Genomic DNA, 18,198 nt, shown 5'->3' with positions numbered 1-18,198 from the left:
AGTTGCTCCATTTAAAAAGGTAGTAAAAATTTCTATCCATAGTGTCTGTGAGAATGAAAAGCTTGAACAAATTGTGGGCTGTTGTGCCTAGTCCTAGGCTGGACCTATGTGAAATTCAAATTAATTAAGCAGCAGCTTGGATCTGGAAGCAGCGTAAAAGCAACCACAGTTGAAACAAGCCTTGCAGGAGCCAAGGACACAGAGGAGGGCATCTACTGAAGCCTTCACCATCTCCCTCTGACATTCTGAGCACTCACTGGCCATGGCTGCTGTTAGATGTGATGCAGCTTCATGAAAACAAAGATCCTCGTCTGCCTTCACAATAATTGCAGTGTGAAGTTGCCATGTCTTTCATTAACCCAGCGCTGGGCAAATGCTTTCTACTGCTACAAGCTTTATATGGCTTTTCAAATGAGACTGATTGTGTAATATATTTACTCTCATAACCCTGTGCAGGCTGAGACAGCTGTGCTTGGAGCCCATCTGTGGGTTCCTGAAGGCATGAGATGGCATAATCATAAAGCAAATATAATCATAAGCCCAGCAGAAAAGGACCTGGAGGTGCTGGTGGCAGCAGCTGAACATGAGCCAGATGTGCTCATGCGTCCAGGAAAGCCAATGGATCCTGGCCTGTGTCAGCAACAGTGTGGCCAGCAGGCCCAGGGCAGTGATTGTCCCCCTGTGCTCAGCACTGGAGAGGCCACAGTTTGAATCCTGAGTCCAGGTCTGGGCCCCTCACTACAAGAAGGACATTGAGGGGCTGGAGCGAGTCCAGGAAAGACAACGGAGATGGTGAAGGGTCCACAGTGTAAGACAGGGGAGTGCTGAGGGAGCTGGGGTACTTCAGCCTGGACAAAAGGAGGCTCCAGTATCCTAAATTAAGCATATGAAACTCAATGGATTTTTCTATCTCTTGTGATAGTAATATTTTTATCCTTCATATCTTGGTTCCTGCTAGAGCCATTTCCCTTTCCATTGTCAACTATAATCATCATCACTGAACACTAAAGCAAATTATTCTTTCAATTTAAGAGCCATACCCAGATTCATGTGTTTCTACTCTGTCCTGTCTGCATAGCAATTAGAACCTGTCATTACTGGCTTTCTTCTGTGTTTACTTCAATATTTTAAAAAATTGTATATATACACACATATATACACAAACACACACATATATATAAAAATGTATTTAATGCATATTTTAAAAGAGAAGAGCATGTGTTTTTCAAAGAGAAGCTTAAATGTTGGAAGTTTTTAAAATTTTACTATGTCCATACCTATTTTTGTATGAACATGTATGTTAAAAAAATTATATTTTCACCAGCTAGTGATAAGACTAAGCAAACAATATCCATGTCAATATCCATGCCCAAACAATGAAATAACTAACACAAACTATGAAAAAAAAAAAAAGTAATTATTTCTATTTTGTTAAAAAAAGGTACTGAAAGTAACTAGAATCTGATATCATTAAAACAGCATAGGAAGAGAGACAGGTTTTTTTACTCTGCTGCATCCAGTTTTTGATTAGGTTTTGTTTATTATTTGATGTTTGGCTCAAAAGAGATGACAGAGTAATGGAGATTTTGTCACTCTCAACATGCTCAGATGACTAAAAAGTTAAGGTCAAAATTTGATGTGTTTTCTGGCTCCAGGCTTTTACAAAATATAATATTCTGACCTATTAGTAAACCATTCCTTAAATGTCACTAAAGGCGTCTCTTGCAAACCATCAGACAACTCTGAATGAACCAGACCTCCTCTGCAAGACAGGAATATTTTTAATTCTTAGCAGAGGTAAAGTAGAATCCAACTATCTTGCACGGTTCCTTGCCACTTGATCAATTTTCATCTCATTATTCCCAGCATTAGCTTGCAGGATTAACTGATTGGGGTGTGTGAGGCATGACATAGAAGAAATTTTTTTTTTTTTAATTTGAACTTGTAGTTATCTCCAGAGGACAACAAAAAATAATTCATCCCCTTATTAAGGATGTTACTGAGGGCAAAGTTATCTGCATTTAACTACTGTCAGTCCATTTTGTGCATGGATATTGCCTATTAGTGCACCATATTTTAATGCACTATTTGCCTAAAACCAGTATTTAGGGAATATATTGGCAGTTTAGTTTTCCTAACTGTGTTCCTGTGAGAAATAGTAGTGAGAGAAACAGGAAGATTAAATTATTAAGATATAATTCATTTTCCAGATTCTAATGCATGATTCTTTTATGCCACTTATCCCAACTAATGAAAGTCATCTTTAATTAGTTTTTGGGATTTGACACAAAAGCTTTCACAAAGGATTTTATAACAGCACTGCCTGAAAGCAAAACCTTTCTAGCAATTATTTGAAAATTCAAGAAAGGAGAATGATGTGACTCAAATGGTTGAACACATAGGAATTAATTACATTAGTACTCAACTCAAGTTTATTTTCACACAACACACTTTTAATAGTAAATATTAAGGGATCTTCTCTGTATGAAGACCTTAAAATCTGGCTATAGAGCTAAGAGTGTCTGAGGCAAGGTTCAGATATGTGGAGCTAATGTGAATCTGACTATATTTTTGTCTTCCTGCCCATGATGGATTAAACTAAAATCCCAGGAATTACTATGATCCTTGTGGGTATCAAATTCTTAGACCAAATTTTCTATTTGTCCTTCATTCAGAATAATCAAGATGGTCATTATTCCATTTTTTTAAATCCAGTAGTCAATCATTTTACATATACAAGGCTATGAGCAGCTTTCCAGCATATTTCCTCTTTTATTTGGGAGAAAAGAGAAAAAAAGTCCAAATGCATATTCCAACATGAAAAATATGGGGTGATTTATACTTTAATTAATGATCTAATATATATTCCATTATCTTTCAGCCCTGCATACAATAATTCTCATAGTCTGCTATATTTGCACCAATGCACTGCAATTTGCTGTCAAATTGCATTCAGTTTTGTCCACTGAAAAAAATGAATAATGTTTATTCAGCAAACTTTCTACACTCCCATTCCTTATTCCTGACACAGAGATGCAGCATCTGGAACAATACTCTAGGTGATTTTAGGACTGCCATTATTGGACACCTTAGGTAAGTTTATTCTAAAACATTAAAAAGTATAGGACCAGCCCTATGAAATATCCTAATAGTAATTGTCATAATTTTTAAATTACTAAATTGACTTGAGAGTTTTAAAAAAGAATATGACAAGAATCCAACTAATATAGAAGAGCACATGTGTACAAAAACTTGCAGAACATAATATGGACTGAATATATTAAGAATAAATCACTTACAAGTAAGTTAAAGTTACTTGACCCAACTCCAAAGGCATCTGCTTCTTCACTTTTTTGAATAAGAGGTATCAGTTAAAATAATCATTAATGAGAGGGCAGGAATCTGAATGCCTAATGCTTACTAATTTAAGTCCATCTTGGAAAAATGAACTGAAGTTACAGCGGAGTTGAAATCATTAAGCAACAATAGGAATCATGGCAATGAATAAAGACAAAAGACTGGAGGGGTGAATGACCCATGCATGAATTTCAGAAGCAATATGAGGTGATTTTAACCTTACTTAAATTAATCCTGAGGACAGAGGACTATCTGTTTTACCATACATTTTCACTCATTATTTAATGATTAGAAAGAAGAAAAGGAAGCAAAACTACTGGTCCTCTGAAAAAAAAAAAAAAAAAAAAAGCTTGTTATGTTCCTTTGATTTCTGCTGAACTTCCTCTGATTAGAGATCATATCACCTTGGTGATTGTCACTAATAAATGCCTTTACAATTATTTTCCACAAAGGACTGACAGGAGCCATGGAAGGGGACAAAGATTTTTAAGATAGAAATCCAGTGAGTGGTATCCTCTGGAAGAGCCCAAAGCTATACATTACTTTAAAATGTTTGGTGTAAATGGTCAAAAACAATCATTAACTTCACACACTCCATGTATAATGGTCAAACCTCCCCACATTGGCAGCTTCCTGCAAATGATTTCTGCAGCATTGATATTGGTCAGTGCCTTTGCAAATGTAAGGCTGAGCATATAACCATTCCATTCTGCAGCAATCAATCAGAAACACTTCTGGGCAGGTAAAGTGATAGGTATATAATGTTCAAAAATCACAGTAGGATTGAGTCAAAGCCCATACTGTTTCTCACCAGTTCTACTGGGAGTAACACGAGAAAGGACCTTTGATTTTCTGTGATTCTCATTATGAATCACATCTATATAAATCACAGATTAGTACTTAGCAGTGCACATACATGCACTTAAAAAAAAAAAAGATTTCATTTTACACTTTTCCAAGTTTTCTTTTCTACAGATTCCCTAGTAAATTTTAAACTTAATCTTTTACTATCTACTTATTTCTCCACTTTGACTATACACAGAAAAATTTTACATTTAGAAATGTAGCCTCACTTGGTAATGAATTTTTAAAAAGTGTATGTGTTAGGATTAAAAAGTCCAACAACCCAGAAACATTGCTAAATGGAAAAATTTGGGACAGTTTACTTAACTTGGCCTACATATTCTGTAACAGCTTATAAAAAAATCAAACTGGTCTGATGCTATTGAACAATGCTACACACACTGGACCTTACAAACACTTGAATATTCCAGTCTCTAGGGAAAATATATTTCTCAAGAATGCCACTATGGGAGGCAGTTCATATATAAAAAGCACTATATTTTACATTTCATGCAATGGGAGTTTGTGGGGGTCTTTTGACTAGTTAACAAAATGGCGTCTATAAGGGTTTTTGTATCTATGAGTCATTAAATAGGCAGTATATATAGAGCTATACAGATATTGTTCTTTTAATCCAGACTTAATTTTTTTTTGAGAATATTTGATTTTAAAGCAACTTTTTGAACAACACCTACTTGAGGTCTTGGGAAGGTTCTGCTCTGATATGGGGTGTCTCCACAGAGTGCCCAAACACTGCCCCTTCCGTGCCTAAAATACATAAATAAAATACAGTAAAATTACTTTGGAAAATAAAAACACATTGAAATATATGACCACAAATTGACACTATTAGGAAAAAATATCTGATAAAATCCTTTATTAATAATTTTAAATTTTTCTTCATATTTACATTTTCATTTCTATATCAAAATCTGGACCAACATCCTGTGAAGCTCTGGATTTCTGCTTTTACACATAGAAATCTGGAACACTTTCAGATCCAAATTTTTCAGAAATGGTTTGGCTGAATGTTTGTCTCCATATTTTGGAGAACAATTATTTTACAGAGAATGGAAATTATATATTGGTGTATAAAAACACAGTAGAGAAATATCTGCTGCATTTTACCTTCTGGTTATTTTGATTACTTAAATTGAGATGCCAAGCTTTTATAAGTTTTGCCTGAAGTTGCTGGCTTAATCTAGATATCTGACAGTTTCGGAGTTTCTTTCTATCAGATCTTTCTCAGTGAAAAAATTTATTCTCATGGAACGTTCTTTGTGTTGTTTTAGAAATGGACACTAAGGTATCTCCTACTGGGCACTTAAAATCCAGACAAAGAAAATGGATAGCAGTTTTTAAAATCTGAATTTCTTCTCTACTGAATTTTGATTTATACTACCAGGTCCAAGTTGAATAAGATAACTCCACAGTTTTCATTAGACAAGCAAGAATTTTCATTGAGAAACTCCCCTTCAATTAAAAAAATACAACTCTAGTAAACATTCACTGAAGTTATTTCAGAAAAAGACAATTCTTTAATAAATTTTAAATGCATTTCTTGAAAGAAAATGATGGGGGAAACAAAAGACAAAAAAATAATAAGGATCTTTGTTCTTTGTTAAAGTAATAGAAAACTCAAGAAATTTATATGTAGGGAACAGCAATATAAAATCAGCATCTCTCTTACCTCCCCCCTCTAAGGACTGAAGACATAAAGGTTATTTATACCCTCACTTTACATTTAATAGATAGAAATAGCCTCCATATGTTTTTAGGCATTTGAAATTTTCCTTCTTTTGTTCACTCGCTGACAACCATCATGCCTAGCTTTGCTTACTGGTTTATCCAATGCCATTACATAAATTTTGCTTTCCTTCTCTGAAGATGGTTTACTGGGTTTTGTGTAAGTCAAGAAGCCTAGAACTAGGCAGGGAAAGTCTTTCCAACAGAGAACCTCCAGCAAAAGGGAAAGATCTCAATAAAAATGTGCAAAATGGGTAATGCATTTATCTTCTATTAAAATAAGATCAAGGAAACTGTCTGGGATAACTATGGCTCATTACTAAATATTCTTTAATTAAGTGCTATATTTCAATAGCAGAAGGTTTCTAAGACTTGAATTCTGAGTTGACCTAAAAGATACCTACAATATCTCAAGGTAGGTCTGCAAGAAGTGCTCAGCAGAACATAGCCACCACTCTAATTGCTACAGTATTTTAAATACAATAAAGTATTTTCAATTCTTAACATATTAAAATATTTAGCAATTTTTATCAGAAAAAACGGATGTCAAAGAAGATAGCTATTAGATACTTTTACAGTTAACCAATGATATTTAGTTTCAAATCATTACCAGGATTTAAAAGCCGAATGATGTTATAAATGCCAAAATGGTAACATTAGTTTTTAGAGTTAAAAGGAAAATAGCCTGAGAAAGAGGCAAAACCCCCCCAAGTTAAGCAAACTTTAACCTTGTAATAATTTTCTAAGTTCCACCTTCATTAAAAGAAAACAAAAATAACCAATCAACCAAAAAAACCCACCAACTCACCCCACCCCCCAAAACTTTAATTGCACAGTAGTCTATTAGTATGGAGTATTGAAGAGAGGAAGAGAAGAGTAATGAATTAAAATCCTAGTTGTTTATCTCCTGGAACCTGTAACCATTACAAACATTCTGGGAAAGAACACCGAAAACAATTTTATTACAACCACTGCTTTGAAGATCTCAACAAAAAAAAACCTGAACAAAATCCATTTTCTGTAACCAAGCTTTACTGTGTGTTATTGTGTTATGGAAAGCCACAGGAGGATAAAACCCAGCATTTCTTTTTTCCTAGTATTACTCCTAAATGTTCTCTACAGAATCTGTTTTTTAAATCTGGCAATGACTTCAGTTTCTCTTTCCTTTAAAATACCAAAATATCATATCTGTACAGCCAGGCCTTCTGCCACTCAAAATAAAGCTCATCCCCATCTGCGAGGAACCTCTCTGGGAGCTGAATATCCAAAATCAGAGTGTGTTTCCAGATCCCATTCATCATTTTCATCAGTAAAATGAAATGCATTCAGTGCCAAGGGCCCTCTTTATTTTTGAAGGTGGCAATGGAATATGGAGATGTAAACAAGTGAGCTGAATGCAGAGTTGCCATAGTCTTACAAGAAGACCATGCCTGTAATATTTGAAAGAACATTGTCAACGCAAAGATGCACAAAATTCACTCTGAGTCTGACATTAAATAAATCAGAAGTGACAAAGGTATTATCAGGCAAAGACTTATAACAAAAGTTAAATGACAGCTAGTTATAACCCGATTTTAGTATCTCCTCACTTTCAGCGTCATTATTTTAAAAGATGAGAAGGCATTTCTTCCCTCAGAAAATAGAAATTTGAAAGAAAGACCAAGTTTTTCAAGCAGACTGGAAATCCAGGCTGGTAGAATTAAAGATAAACTGATATAATTAAATAAAATATAGTAAAATTAAAACCAAACAAAATATGCTGCTTTTTCTATTTGAAAATGCAATATTAATGGGTTTATTTTTCTTCTCATACAACTTCAAAAGCAGTATAACAGTTCCTGTAGTAAATGCTTTATTCTTAAAAAAATTACTTTCAACCGTTCAAGAATATCTCCAATTCCCTTTATTACATAGTGGAATAAAAGCAGACACTTTAAATTACTTTGGTATTAGTAAGAAAGGTGAAAAAGATCAGCCAACCAGAATTTATTGATATTTTTTCTGCAGTTAAACAGCAGGGTCAAGAAAAAAGAAGACTATCAGCATTACTAAAAATACAGAAGAAAAACTATATTATCTTTTTTATCAATTTACTATATGCAAATCTGTAGTAATTTAATGGGAAGCTGGACCATGTAGTTCAGTATTCTTAAGAAATGCTACTATACATGTAGCTTCTAATGACATAACTAAATAAATAGAACTATAAAATCAAATTCAAAGTCCATAGCACTATTTTCTAAATGAATAGAAAATAGTGTTCAATGTTAAAATACTTATTTATTACAGAAATAAGTGAATGTTCTAATAACTATGTTCCCAGACTTACAGAATCATAGCTAAGACCTACTTAGCTCCTACTTTGAGAGGAGTGAAATTCTAGTGAAAGATGAATGAATACAAAAAAGGTACAAAGAGTAAAGGCTCGAACCTTAAAACCCTTTCAAGTACAGCTCAAAAGAAAGTAGTTAGGGAACTGAATTCAATGGAACATGAGTTAGAATGGATAAGTATAAGAAGTGAACATTTTAGAGGAAATAAAATCACAAAGCTATGAAGTAGGTGCAAAGGATCTAAAATCAAAATTGTAAGCATAACTGAACAAAACTACCCACCCCTCCAGCTTCTAGTTGAAGGGAATGAGTTAAGTAAAGACTTCACCAAAAAAGAAGCATCTGTGCAGCCAAATTACTGATCAAAAAATACCAGTTGTTATAGAGGTTGCTGGAGAAAACTCAGTAAACAGCACAAGCCAGGTAAGAGGCCAAAAGTTCCATTCTGTTTTTACAGAGAAACCTTTTTATCTTTTAAAACAGAGTTATAAACACCAGACCTTTAAGAAACATTATACAGCACAAATCAAAATTGGGCTTTTGCTACAAGCAAGAACAGTCACACATTCCTGCTGAAATGGAATATTCAGAATTCAGAAAGACCAGTATAGACTACTAATTTCTGCTCAGCTTACTGGTTTCTGAAATTCAGCCTTTCAGCCTCTGGGAAAGAACAGGTGTCATTGAAAAAATGGAAGCGCAACATTGGCATTCAGTTATGGATTATATTTGCTTATGCATGTGCATGCTGAGGAAGTTTATTTCATTTATTTAACTAGCAAATAACCCTTTCATACTTTCTGAGTAGTTAACTTTCATCACAAAACAGTATCTTTCAGTGGCTCTGTAATTAAGTAAGATGGAAAGGCTGAGCTGGGGATTTTTTCTGTTTTGGGTTGGTTTTATGGGGGAGCTTGTTGGAATGTGGGTTTTTTGTTTTTTGGCTGTTTGAGTTTTTTTGTTTTATTTTGTTTTGTGAAAAGAATGCTGGCTTAGGAGTTGATAAGGCAAGAACTAAAAACTAATGAAGTATTTTGCTGTGGAAAATGACCCACATATTACCATTATCCCACTCCTTCACATCATTCATGCAAGCAAATTACCTGACAATGGAATTGTGAATCATTTTGATGTGTACAAACTACATGCCATTGCAGCATCACATACACAGCTCAGTTTTACCACCTTGATTTTTCACTAGGTTTTTCAGAAACATCAGTTACTGAGACAATGCAAGTACTAGACTGGGATGTCAAATTTTCCACTGAGTTACAGACTTTAAAGAAGAGTTTGTAAAATATATATTATTTTTGAAGCTTGCAATTTTATTTGTTGCACATTAATAAGTTAAAGCATTGATAGATTTCACAAAGAGGGATGGATAATCACAACTTTTTTTTACCATTGAAGAGACCTTAAAAACACAGACTGTGTTGTATGTGTTTTCAGTTGGAACTTTAATGTTCTAAAACTTAAATTGCAATAAAAACATCTTAATTATTTTATCATATGTAAATAGATAAAATTTAAAAGGTTTTTTAATTTACCTTGAAAGCGGTTGTTTAACAATAAGACCTTGGAGGAGCTAATCACTGCCAGACTGGAAAAAAACCCAGAACTAAGCAACTATACAAACCAATGATCATTAAAAGATGACATAAAATGTTTGTTCCTTCTTTTTTAAAAGCCCAGTTATTATAGCTCATTTAGGGATGATTAGGAATGCAGCTTCTAGCCCTCATATTGGTTGTGCATTTCTTAAAGACTTCCCATTTTTTAAGTTACTTGAAGTGCAATTTAGCTAGGTACTTGTACTAAAAAGTAAGATTTAACTGGATTTTTGCTATGGAGATGTACATGACTAAAATGAAAGTAAGTGAGTTATTTTCTGTAAACATGACTGACATGATTGCTGGCATTTCAATCTTGCAGGGTCCCTCAGCAGCAAAAATGACTAATGTTAAATGATGAAGGTTTCAGATATGACACTGATGTGGCCATATATGACGTATATTAAAGGTGGGACGTTGTAGTACACCCTGACTAGATGCAGTTGTTTACTTATAAACTAAATCTTCAGAGGTAAGCTGTTACTAAAAAGTAAATTCTAAATGGACTGATTTAGATTTATAACTCAAAGCACTTGAATATGACTAATTTGTGATGCATATTTTCTGTATGGGAGTTCTACTGAAGCAAAGATTCTTACTAAGCCTTGCATTTAAATTAGAAGAACAACTTCCCCAATAAATTAAAATTCAGCATCTTCAGTGAGCTAAATTTTGATCAAAGCAAATTGCAGCTCCAGGAAATACTTGCAAAATTGCAACAGTCAGTATTTATCTTCTTAAATAACATCTTCACTTATTAAGAAGAAACATTTGAAACATAGATTCCTAATGGTGGGCAGTTGAGACACCTCTTGTCTTGCACTGCAAATTAAACTGGATTGTGGCTATTTGCTCAGTCTCTTATCCATAGAATTGTTTGAAGATTGACATCCAAAATCTATGTTTGGCCACCACTTGATTTACTTTTCTGAAAAGGTAAATCTATTTGAATAAAATCTGGACTGAGAATAGCAGTAACATAATTCAACTAATAATTGGAAATTACTGTTCTAAATGCTCCCTCTGAGATGAAAAATCCAATAAATGTAAATGAAACTGCTGAAAAGTCACATTAAATCTGAATACTTCCTCAAAACATGAATGAAATTGAAATATATATAGGGGGTTTAGAGAAAAGAGATTTTCAAAATATAATAATTTCTGCAATATCTTTTACTTTTTCCCCTATTAGGTATGGCAGATGGAGATACACATGACAATGAAAATTACGAAATACAATAATTTTCTGCTTGAATTAATTCAGTCTCCTTGAAACTTTACAACAGCTAGAAATAAGAATAGACTTAAAGATTATATTGAGATTTCACAGTAAATAATTTCTAATACCACCCCCCCTCAAAATTCATCATCTTGTCATATAAATAATAATTTGGACTTGCACTTTTCTTAAAATTGTGTAAATTATTTTGGGTTCATAGCAGTTCATCAGACACAAAAAGTATCCCTGTCTACATTCATAAGATAGAATTAAATGGGATTGTTTTCATATTTAATAAGTAAAAAATATCACATTTTCCCTTTGTTTTAGTAGATAACCCTAGATTTTGGAACACTCAGGCTTATGCTCTAATGAATAGTTAATGAGTTTCAAAGCAGAATTGTTGTTTCCCTGATGAAAAATGAATGAATCAATGAATAAGAAGACTTTCAAACAACAGTCAATATCTTCATAACCAGGGGACTCACCTGGAATGTAAATAAATGGCACATAAACTTGAATATCCCAACTACAAAATGGGAGAATGAGAAAAATGTTTCTCACCCAGTTTCAAGAACAAATTACAATAATTTCCCATTTTGAAGTTTTCTGGAAAATACATCTGCTCACCCTCAAAACTTAGCCAGGAATGTCCATCCAATTTCATAGAATCATATAGCCATTAAGGTTGGAAAAGACCTCCAAGATAATCAAGCCCAGGCCTTGACTGATCACCACTTTGACAATTCACCACAGCACTAATTGTCATGTCCAGTCATTCCTTGAACACTTCCAGGGATGGTGACTCCATCTTTTCCCTGGGCAGCCCATTGGAATGCTTGACTGCTGAGATTCATAAAGTTAGACAGTTTTGAGAAAATGGTTAAAAAGGGCAGACTTTAAGCAGAAGTTTTGTTAGCATTGCAAATACAGCGAAAAAGTTTTCTAAGCAGTAGAGCAGACGTGACAAATAACAATAGACCTCTGTAGAATTAGCTTATAGATTGCAACAAAGTTATTTAATGTATATCTTTAGAAGGTTAGTATGAATGAATCTCTGTTCTCTGTGTCTTATGAACAAGTCTTTGTTTTAACTACCATTACGTGTGTTTCATATGATTGGATAGAATTCTTGTCAATATGTTTTGCTTTATGTGTGATTGGCTGAAATCTAGGCCGAGATAGTTTTATGCTATGCTGTAATGGTCACACCCCCTTGGCATTCCCTGTGGATCAGCGAGCTGTTAACATCCTGTCTCCATTGTCCTAACAATGTGCTGAGACTGATGTGCTGAATAAATAGCTCATATCACTAGTCCAGATTGCCCCGTCTCCATTTGTGATTGTAAATAAGGGCCGCGGCACTTGACCGCCCTTGCAGTGCACGAATTCTTCCTGATGTCCAACCTGAACCTCCCCTGGTGGAACCTGAGAGCCTGACTAGTCCTGTCACTAGTCCCTGGAGAGAAGAGACCCAACCATCATCTTTCAAAAAGAGCTAAACAATCCCAGATCTCTCAGCTGCTCCCCACAGTCCTCACTCTCCAGACAGCTCCACTGCCCTTCCCTGGACATGCTCCAGGACCTTGGTGTCTTTTGGAAGCGAGGTGCCCTGAACTGGACACCGCACTCGAGGTGTGGCCTCACCAGTGCTGAGTACAGAGGACCAGCACTGCTGTGGTCCTGCTGGCCACACTAGTTTTGATACAGGCAAGGATGCATCTGCTTCAAAAAGCTCTGAAATAAAATAATTTATGATCAGCTTCTGATAAAAGTAAAGGGTAGTTTCCCTTCAGTGATGACATTCCATAAATGAATAGTATGATTTTGAAAAGTTAAAGCTCAGAGGAATTTATCAGGAATTTGTCCATTAAGTCTAGCCACTTAGATGTTTAAAGTAGGAACATAGATTATTTATATTTTATCTGTAGCCAAAATGGAGAAATTGGTATCTCTAGAGGTTAGTTACTAATGATAATGGACTGAGACTAGAGCAACAATGCAGACAACCCAAGCATGTTGAAGGTTTTGCCTTTAACACCTGATCAGCAATTGATCTGAATTTCATCTAAATTGGGAAAATCTTTGGAAATCTCACTTTAATCATATCAGAACTCATCTAAGTTTCTCACCCTTAGCATTTTGACTGCTTCATAGGGTACCACATTCACCTTTTAAAGAGAAGTTCCCTGTGCCAAATGTAAATGTGCATTTATTTCTGTTCTCTTTGCCATTACTGTAACATACTGATGAGTTGTTATGAGTGTGTTAGAATTACATGCATTCATACATTTTAGTAAGTTGTTTTATTTATGCTAAGGAGTCCACAAAGCAGCAGGACAATTAACCAGATTTTTTAAATATCTGAACTATAGTATTTTTACTGTATTAGAATTAGCATGCCATTGATAAATTATAATCAGATATTTAGATAAGTGTTTTTGTGCACCCTGTAGAAGTTCATCATATGCAAGTACATAGTGTGTATTTAACAAGTTTTCAAATGCTTCCAAATATTTCTGAGTACATACAAAAATTAAAATCCGTGATGAATCCTCATGTGTATTTCCACAACGCCAAAACAAGGATATGTGGATGTAATAAATTTTGGTACCTATTAGACCCAAATGCAACAAAAATATTAGCAACTCAAATTATTGAAAGTCTTTTTATTTTTCAGATAGTAGAAATAAAATGAAGCTATAATATTAATTCCTTATAAGGTTGTTAAAAGATTTCTATTTGATATTAGCACTAGTGATTATAACCTATTATGAGTTCCTGTTCCTTCTTTTTATTAATGTTCTGGTTTTCTCTCTAAAAGTAAATTACATAGATAAATATATTTAAACCTGGAATTAGGTAAGTTTTATTGCAGTTTTAAATGGAAATTCTGCAGCTGTGAGTGGAAGTGTGAATGTGGAACAGTAATTTTGTCACTTAATATTCTCACCTTCAAGTCTGCATAGCTGTGAAGCTATGCTTTTAATTTAGCAACAAAATGGAAGCAGGTTTATTTCAAACCAATTAACTGCAGTGACTGCAAGTCACCAATGGTTGTGTTAGCAAACATGAGCCTATTTGTTACGTGTACTAACCACAGCAAAGACAGCCTTTTCTGCAGGATGAGATACTAAAGCATAGAGTAATATGGGAAAGTTGGCTGAAATATGCATCTTTTGCCAAAGACTCAGATGCTTTTTTTCAGGCAAGAACCACAAGAGATGTGCCACACACCTTGCAGATGTTGTAGGAAGAGGGTTTATGGCAGTAATTTACTGCTAGATCTACCACTCCATTTTCAAGGTGGGACTGAGCTGGTCACAGAGCAATTTATCAGTGCCAGTCTCAGCAGTTCCTTCTACATCACCAAGGAGCAGTATGCAGGACTCAGACTATGACCACAATTCAGATTACTTGGCAAATGTTGCAACAGTCCAGCTCTGCTCTGAGTCTTGTGGCAAAACCTTCATCTTGTCTTTGCTCTTTTACTGTTTGTGAGTCAGGAGAGACTCAAAAATCACACTCTCATCACTGCTGCAATACAACTATCATAAATTCATCTTTCACATGCCTATTATAAATTCAGACTTTTAAGATTTAAGCTCTTTCCATTGCCTTGCTACATAACAATGCATGTCTAGCTCAAACTAACAATGCAGGGTTTAGTGCTGCATCAAAATTCAGTGTGGTCAGCTGCCAGAGAAATCTGTTATTCACTTCCTCTTCAGGTACATTATATTCAGGCATTTTCAGATCAGAAAACTAAATCCTGGGCACCATGACCAGGCGTCATGCCGAGGAAACAGACTGTCATACAATTTGAAAGTCATCATGCAATTAGTTATTTTGCTTTATCATTTGTATGCTAAAAACACAGAAAAATATATTTCCTTTCTCCAGCTACCAACAAAAGCCCTTACTAGTTTCAGAGACAGTTTAAGAGACAATAAGAAAATCTTTTTATTTTGTCTTTTCTTCAGATCAACTGTAAGAGGTATTTCTCTATATTATCCACTTAATAAACTGTCATGATGCTTACCACTCCAGCCTTTCAGCTTACATTGAAGATAATGTGACTGGGAAAACCTCTATTCTTTTATTCTCACACCTTCCATAGTATATACTTTTAGATTTAATCTTCCTTGTCCTTTAGACTCCCTCTGGCCTCTAGACATCACTGTAAGTAAAATATTCTGGTTTTTCCAGCACAATACTCCCTCTGCTCCTTTTCTTGTTTTACATTAAAATTCCATTTAGTATCTATATAACTTTTTGCATTAATTTTTTGTCTAAATGGAATTGTTCTGAGTTACTGTTAGATTTACTGTCAAGAAGAAAAAAAAAAAAAAGAGAGTGTTTTCATTAAAACTTCAAATTCAGAAATTCTAATTGTCTTTTCCTTTCTTTGTAAATCTAAATATAAACCAGGGAGGAAAGGCCAAGAATGACAGTGACAAGTAAAAAAATTGCAACTCTAAAAAGCCTGAAAACAGTTCTGACAGCTAAAACATGAAACAAACTTGTTGATAGATACTCTTTCTGCACAATATGCTTTATCTATTTTCCCTGCTCTACACTGAGAGTGTAAATACAGATTTATAAAGTAGTCCATCAATTGGTAATGCTGCTAGGATAAAAATACCAAAAATAATACAATTGGCTTGCTTGATATGAAAATAAATACTTTAAAAAAAACTATCTCCCTTTGATGTTTGATGAGAAGAGACTTTCAGATGCAACTACCAATCTCACCTCATGCTTTCAACCAGAAATTGGGACAGGAATTTTTCAACTGAACCTAGCATTTGTCTACTTCCAGTATCTTCCTTTGATGAACATGGAAGCATCTGGGGTCATAGCACAATATCCAAGTACTTTTAATATTTTCCATGCTGCTGTTATCTAGATCTCTGATCAACCCAACACACTTTGCAGACAGTGATGTAGATAAAGGACAGGAAAATACCCTTTTACATCCTAAGTAGTGTAACTTGCTGTCATTTCTATCACACTTTATGAATCAAATTGCTTTAGAATGATGATACTTAAGGGAAAGGTCTCTACTTGACCTAAATGACATTTTGGCATTTGTAAAGTGATAAGGCTGCGTGTAAGGACTGGAAGGCATTTGTTTGTACATGATTGTGCATGTGTGTCTGTGAATATGTGTGCTCTAATCTACTCTCTGGCAGTGCTTTTCTAGCATGCTCACAAAATAAGGTTCAAATGTTTTACAAATCTGACAGCTTCAATGAAAACCAAGGTATATGCTAAAGAACAGTTACCATAAAACTGAATTCTAATGCTTCCTAAGTAGGAAGAGGTAGCTAATCATATCCCACTGTACCCATTACTGTCTTCATGTACTAAACCAGTAAAATTTATGCTCTTTATATTCAGTTCAGTTTAACAATGACTGTAACATATGACATCAGGAAGCATGGACACGTAGGTTTAGTGTAGGCTACCAGCTTCAGCATGATGAGTTTCTGAAAAGAGAGGATCCTTCCTCTGACTGCTTTACCTTGCTAAGCTCATTCATTCTATCCTTTCTCGTAATAAAAGTGTGCTTATTTATGCGGCTTTCTCACCTTCCCCTCGGTGTACCAAATTTCAGTCAAAAGTGAAGTTGACAATACATCCCAAAAGCAATTAACCTACATGCAAATGCATGTAGTGATCTCTGGCTTTTTTTTTCATGCTACCTACATTTCTAACCAATGTGTTATAGCTTAAAAAAACCCCCTAAAGAATATAAATAAAACCGCAATGAAGAGGACTGTATCTAATATGCTAGTAAGAACTAAGATTATAAAGAAAAAAAATTTAGTGAATTTATCTTAGATGACTTGTGACTAGACATAAAAAGGAACTATTTGAGCTCTGCTAAGGCTTATTCCTCTCTGATCATTAAGTTCAAAACCAAATCAAGTTCAAAAACCAGTTAATCTTCAACAGATTATATAATTAGCTCTGAAGTAAAAAATGAAGGAAATTCCACATTCTCTATAGTCAAATTATTTCCCTGTTCCTCTATTCTTTCATTTAAAAGATTTGTGTATTTTTGGTTTATTAGTTGGCATGAGGTGTGGAGGTTTTGGGTTTTGGTTTTTTTTTGTTGATTGGGGGTTGTTGTTTTGTTTTGTTTGGGTGTTATTTTTGGATTTTGGCTTTTAACTGATAGATAGCATCCCTTGTTTTTCAACACATTGTTTCTCAGGGCCTCAAGACTGATGTGAAATTCTCTTTGAAATTTTTTTTCTTCAAGCTGCACAGCACCAACTTCTCGCTTCCTCAGAAATAATTTTTCTGGAAAACTAATCATTCCCGTGGCTGTTGGTTCTATCCAGTTGTTTCCTGAACAATGGTGCACCAAACAGGACTAAACTCTTTGAAGAGGACCTTGCCAGTGTGGAAAAGGTGAGAAGATCTTCAGGGCCTACTCCTGTTTACACATTCTGGCTTTATATTTGATTTTCTTGTTTCACATGATTCTTTTGACCTTTGTTCAAAATGCTTTCTAAATCTTTTTTTGGGGGTACATTCAAGTATTACTTAGGATCATTTTTAGGTTTGAAAATTGACCTCTAGAAGTCAATTTGATTTTGTTTTGCTGTTGTCTTTCCCTATAACTTTGGAGCAGGGGATGTTTTAGTTTGAAATAATTTTAAGACTTCTTTTCAGCTTCACATTCTCAGCAACACTTCTCACATTACTTTTTCAACACTGTGTCATCCTTAAAATCTGTATATTTTTTTTGTACAATCTTGATATTTTCTTTTCTTTCCCCTAATGGATGTTTGTCTCTGAAGTTAAAAGTCTTTTGAAGTTAAAGGAAAAAAGAGGGCCCCAAATATTCCAAAATGTTGTCACCAGGCCCTATACATTAGATAATTCATTTTCTTTATCAAAAGCCTAATCTGTTTAATTTTTTTTGTTTGGTGGTCAACACTGCTACATAGGTTATTTGCCCTTTCTTCAATACGCATGAAGTACAAATAATAACTTATTTTGTATCTCAGAGTAGTTACATAGCTTTTAGATGCATCCATTTCTGCCTGGATATTGAGGTTTTCTCTTCATACAA

At 34.5% G+C, this 18,198-nt stretch overlaps 1 protein-coding gene across 9 annotated transcripts in view; it reads right to left on the bottom strand.

The window, feature by feature from the left end:
- The window catches only part of SGCZ (sarcoglycan zeta), a 391,625-nt gene that overhangs the window by 19,075 nt on the left and 354,352 nt on the right, over positions 1-18,198 (bottom strand). For all 9 annotated transcript variants that reach the window (XM_074541471.1, XM_074541468.1, XM_074541469.1 and 6 more), the window contains one exon: positions 4,896-4,968. In XM_074541471.1, the coding sequence (XP_074397572.1) occupies positions 4,896-4,968 (73 nt within the window). The remainder of the gene's footprint in view (positions 1-4,895; positions 4,969-18,198) is intronic.

The sequence above is a fragment of the Zonotrichia albicollis genome, chromosome 5, assembly GCF_047830755.1.
Source record: "Zonotrichia albicollis isolate bZonAlb1 chromosome 5, bZonAlb1.hap1, whole genome shotgun sequence".
NCBI classification, from domain to species: domain Eukaryota; kingdom Metazoa; phylum Chordata; class Aves; order Passeriformes; family Passerellidae; genus Zonotrichia; species Zonotrichia albicollis.
The sequence above is the reverse complement of the archived record's forward strand: the minus strand, read 5'-3'. Positions and strand labels throughout refer to the sequence as shown.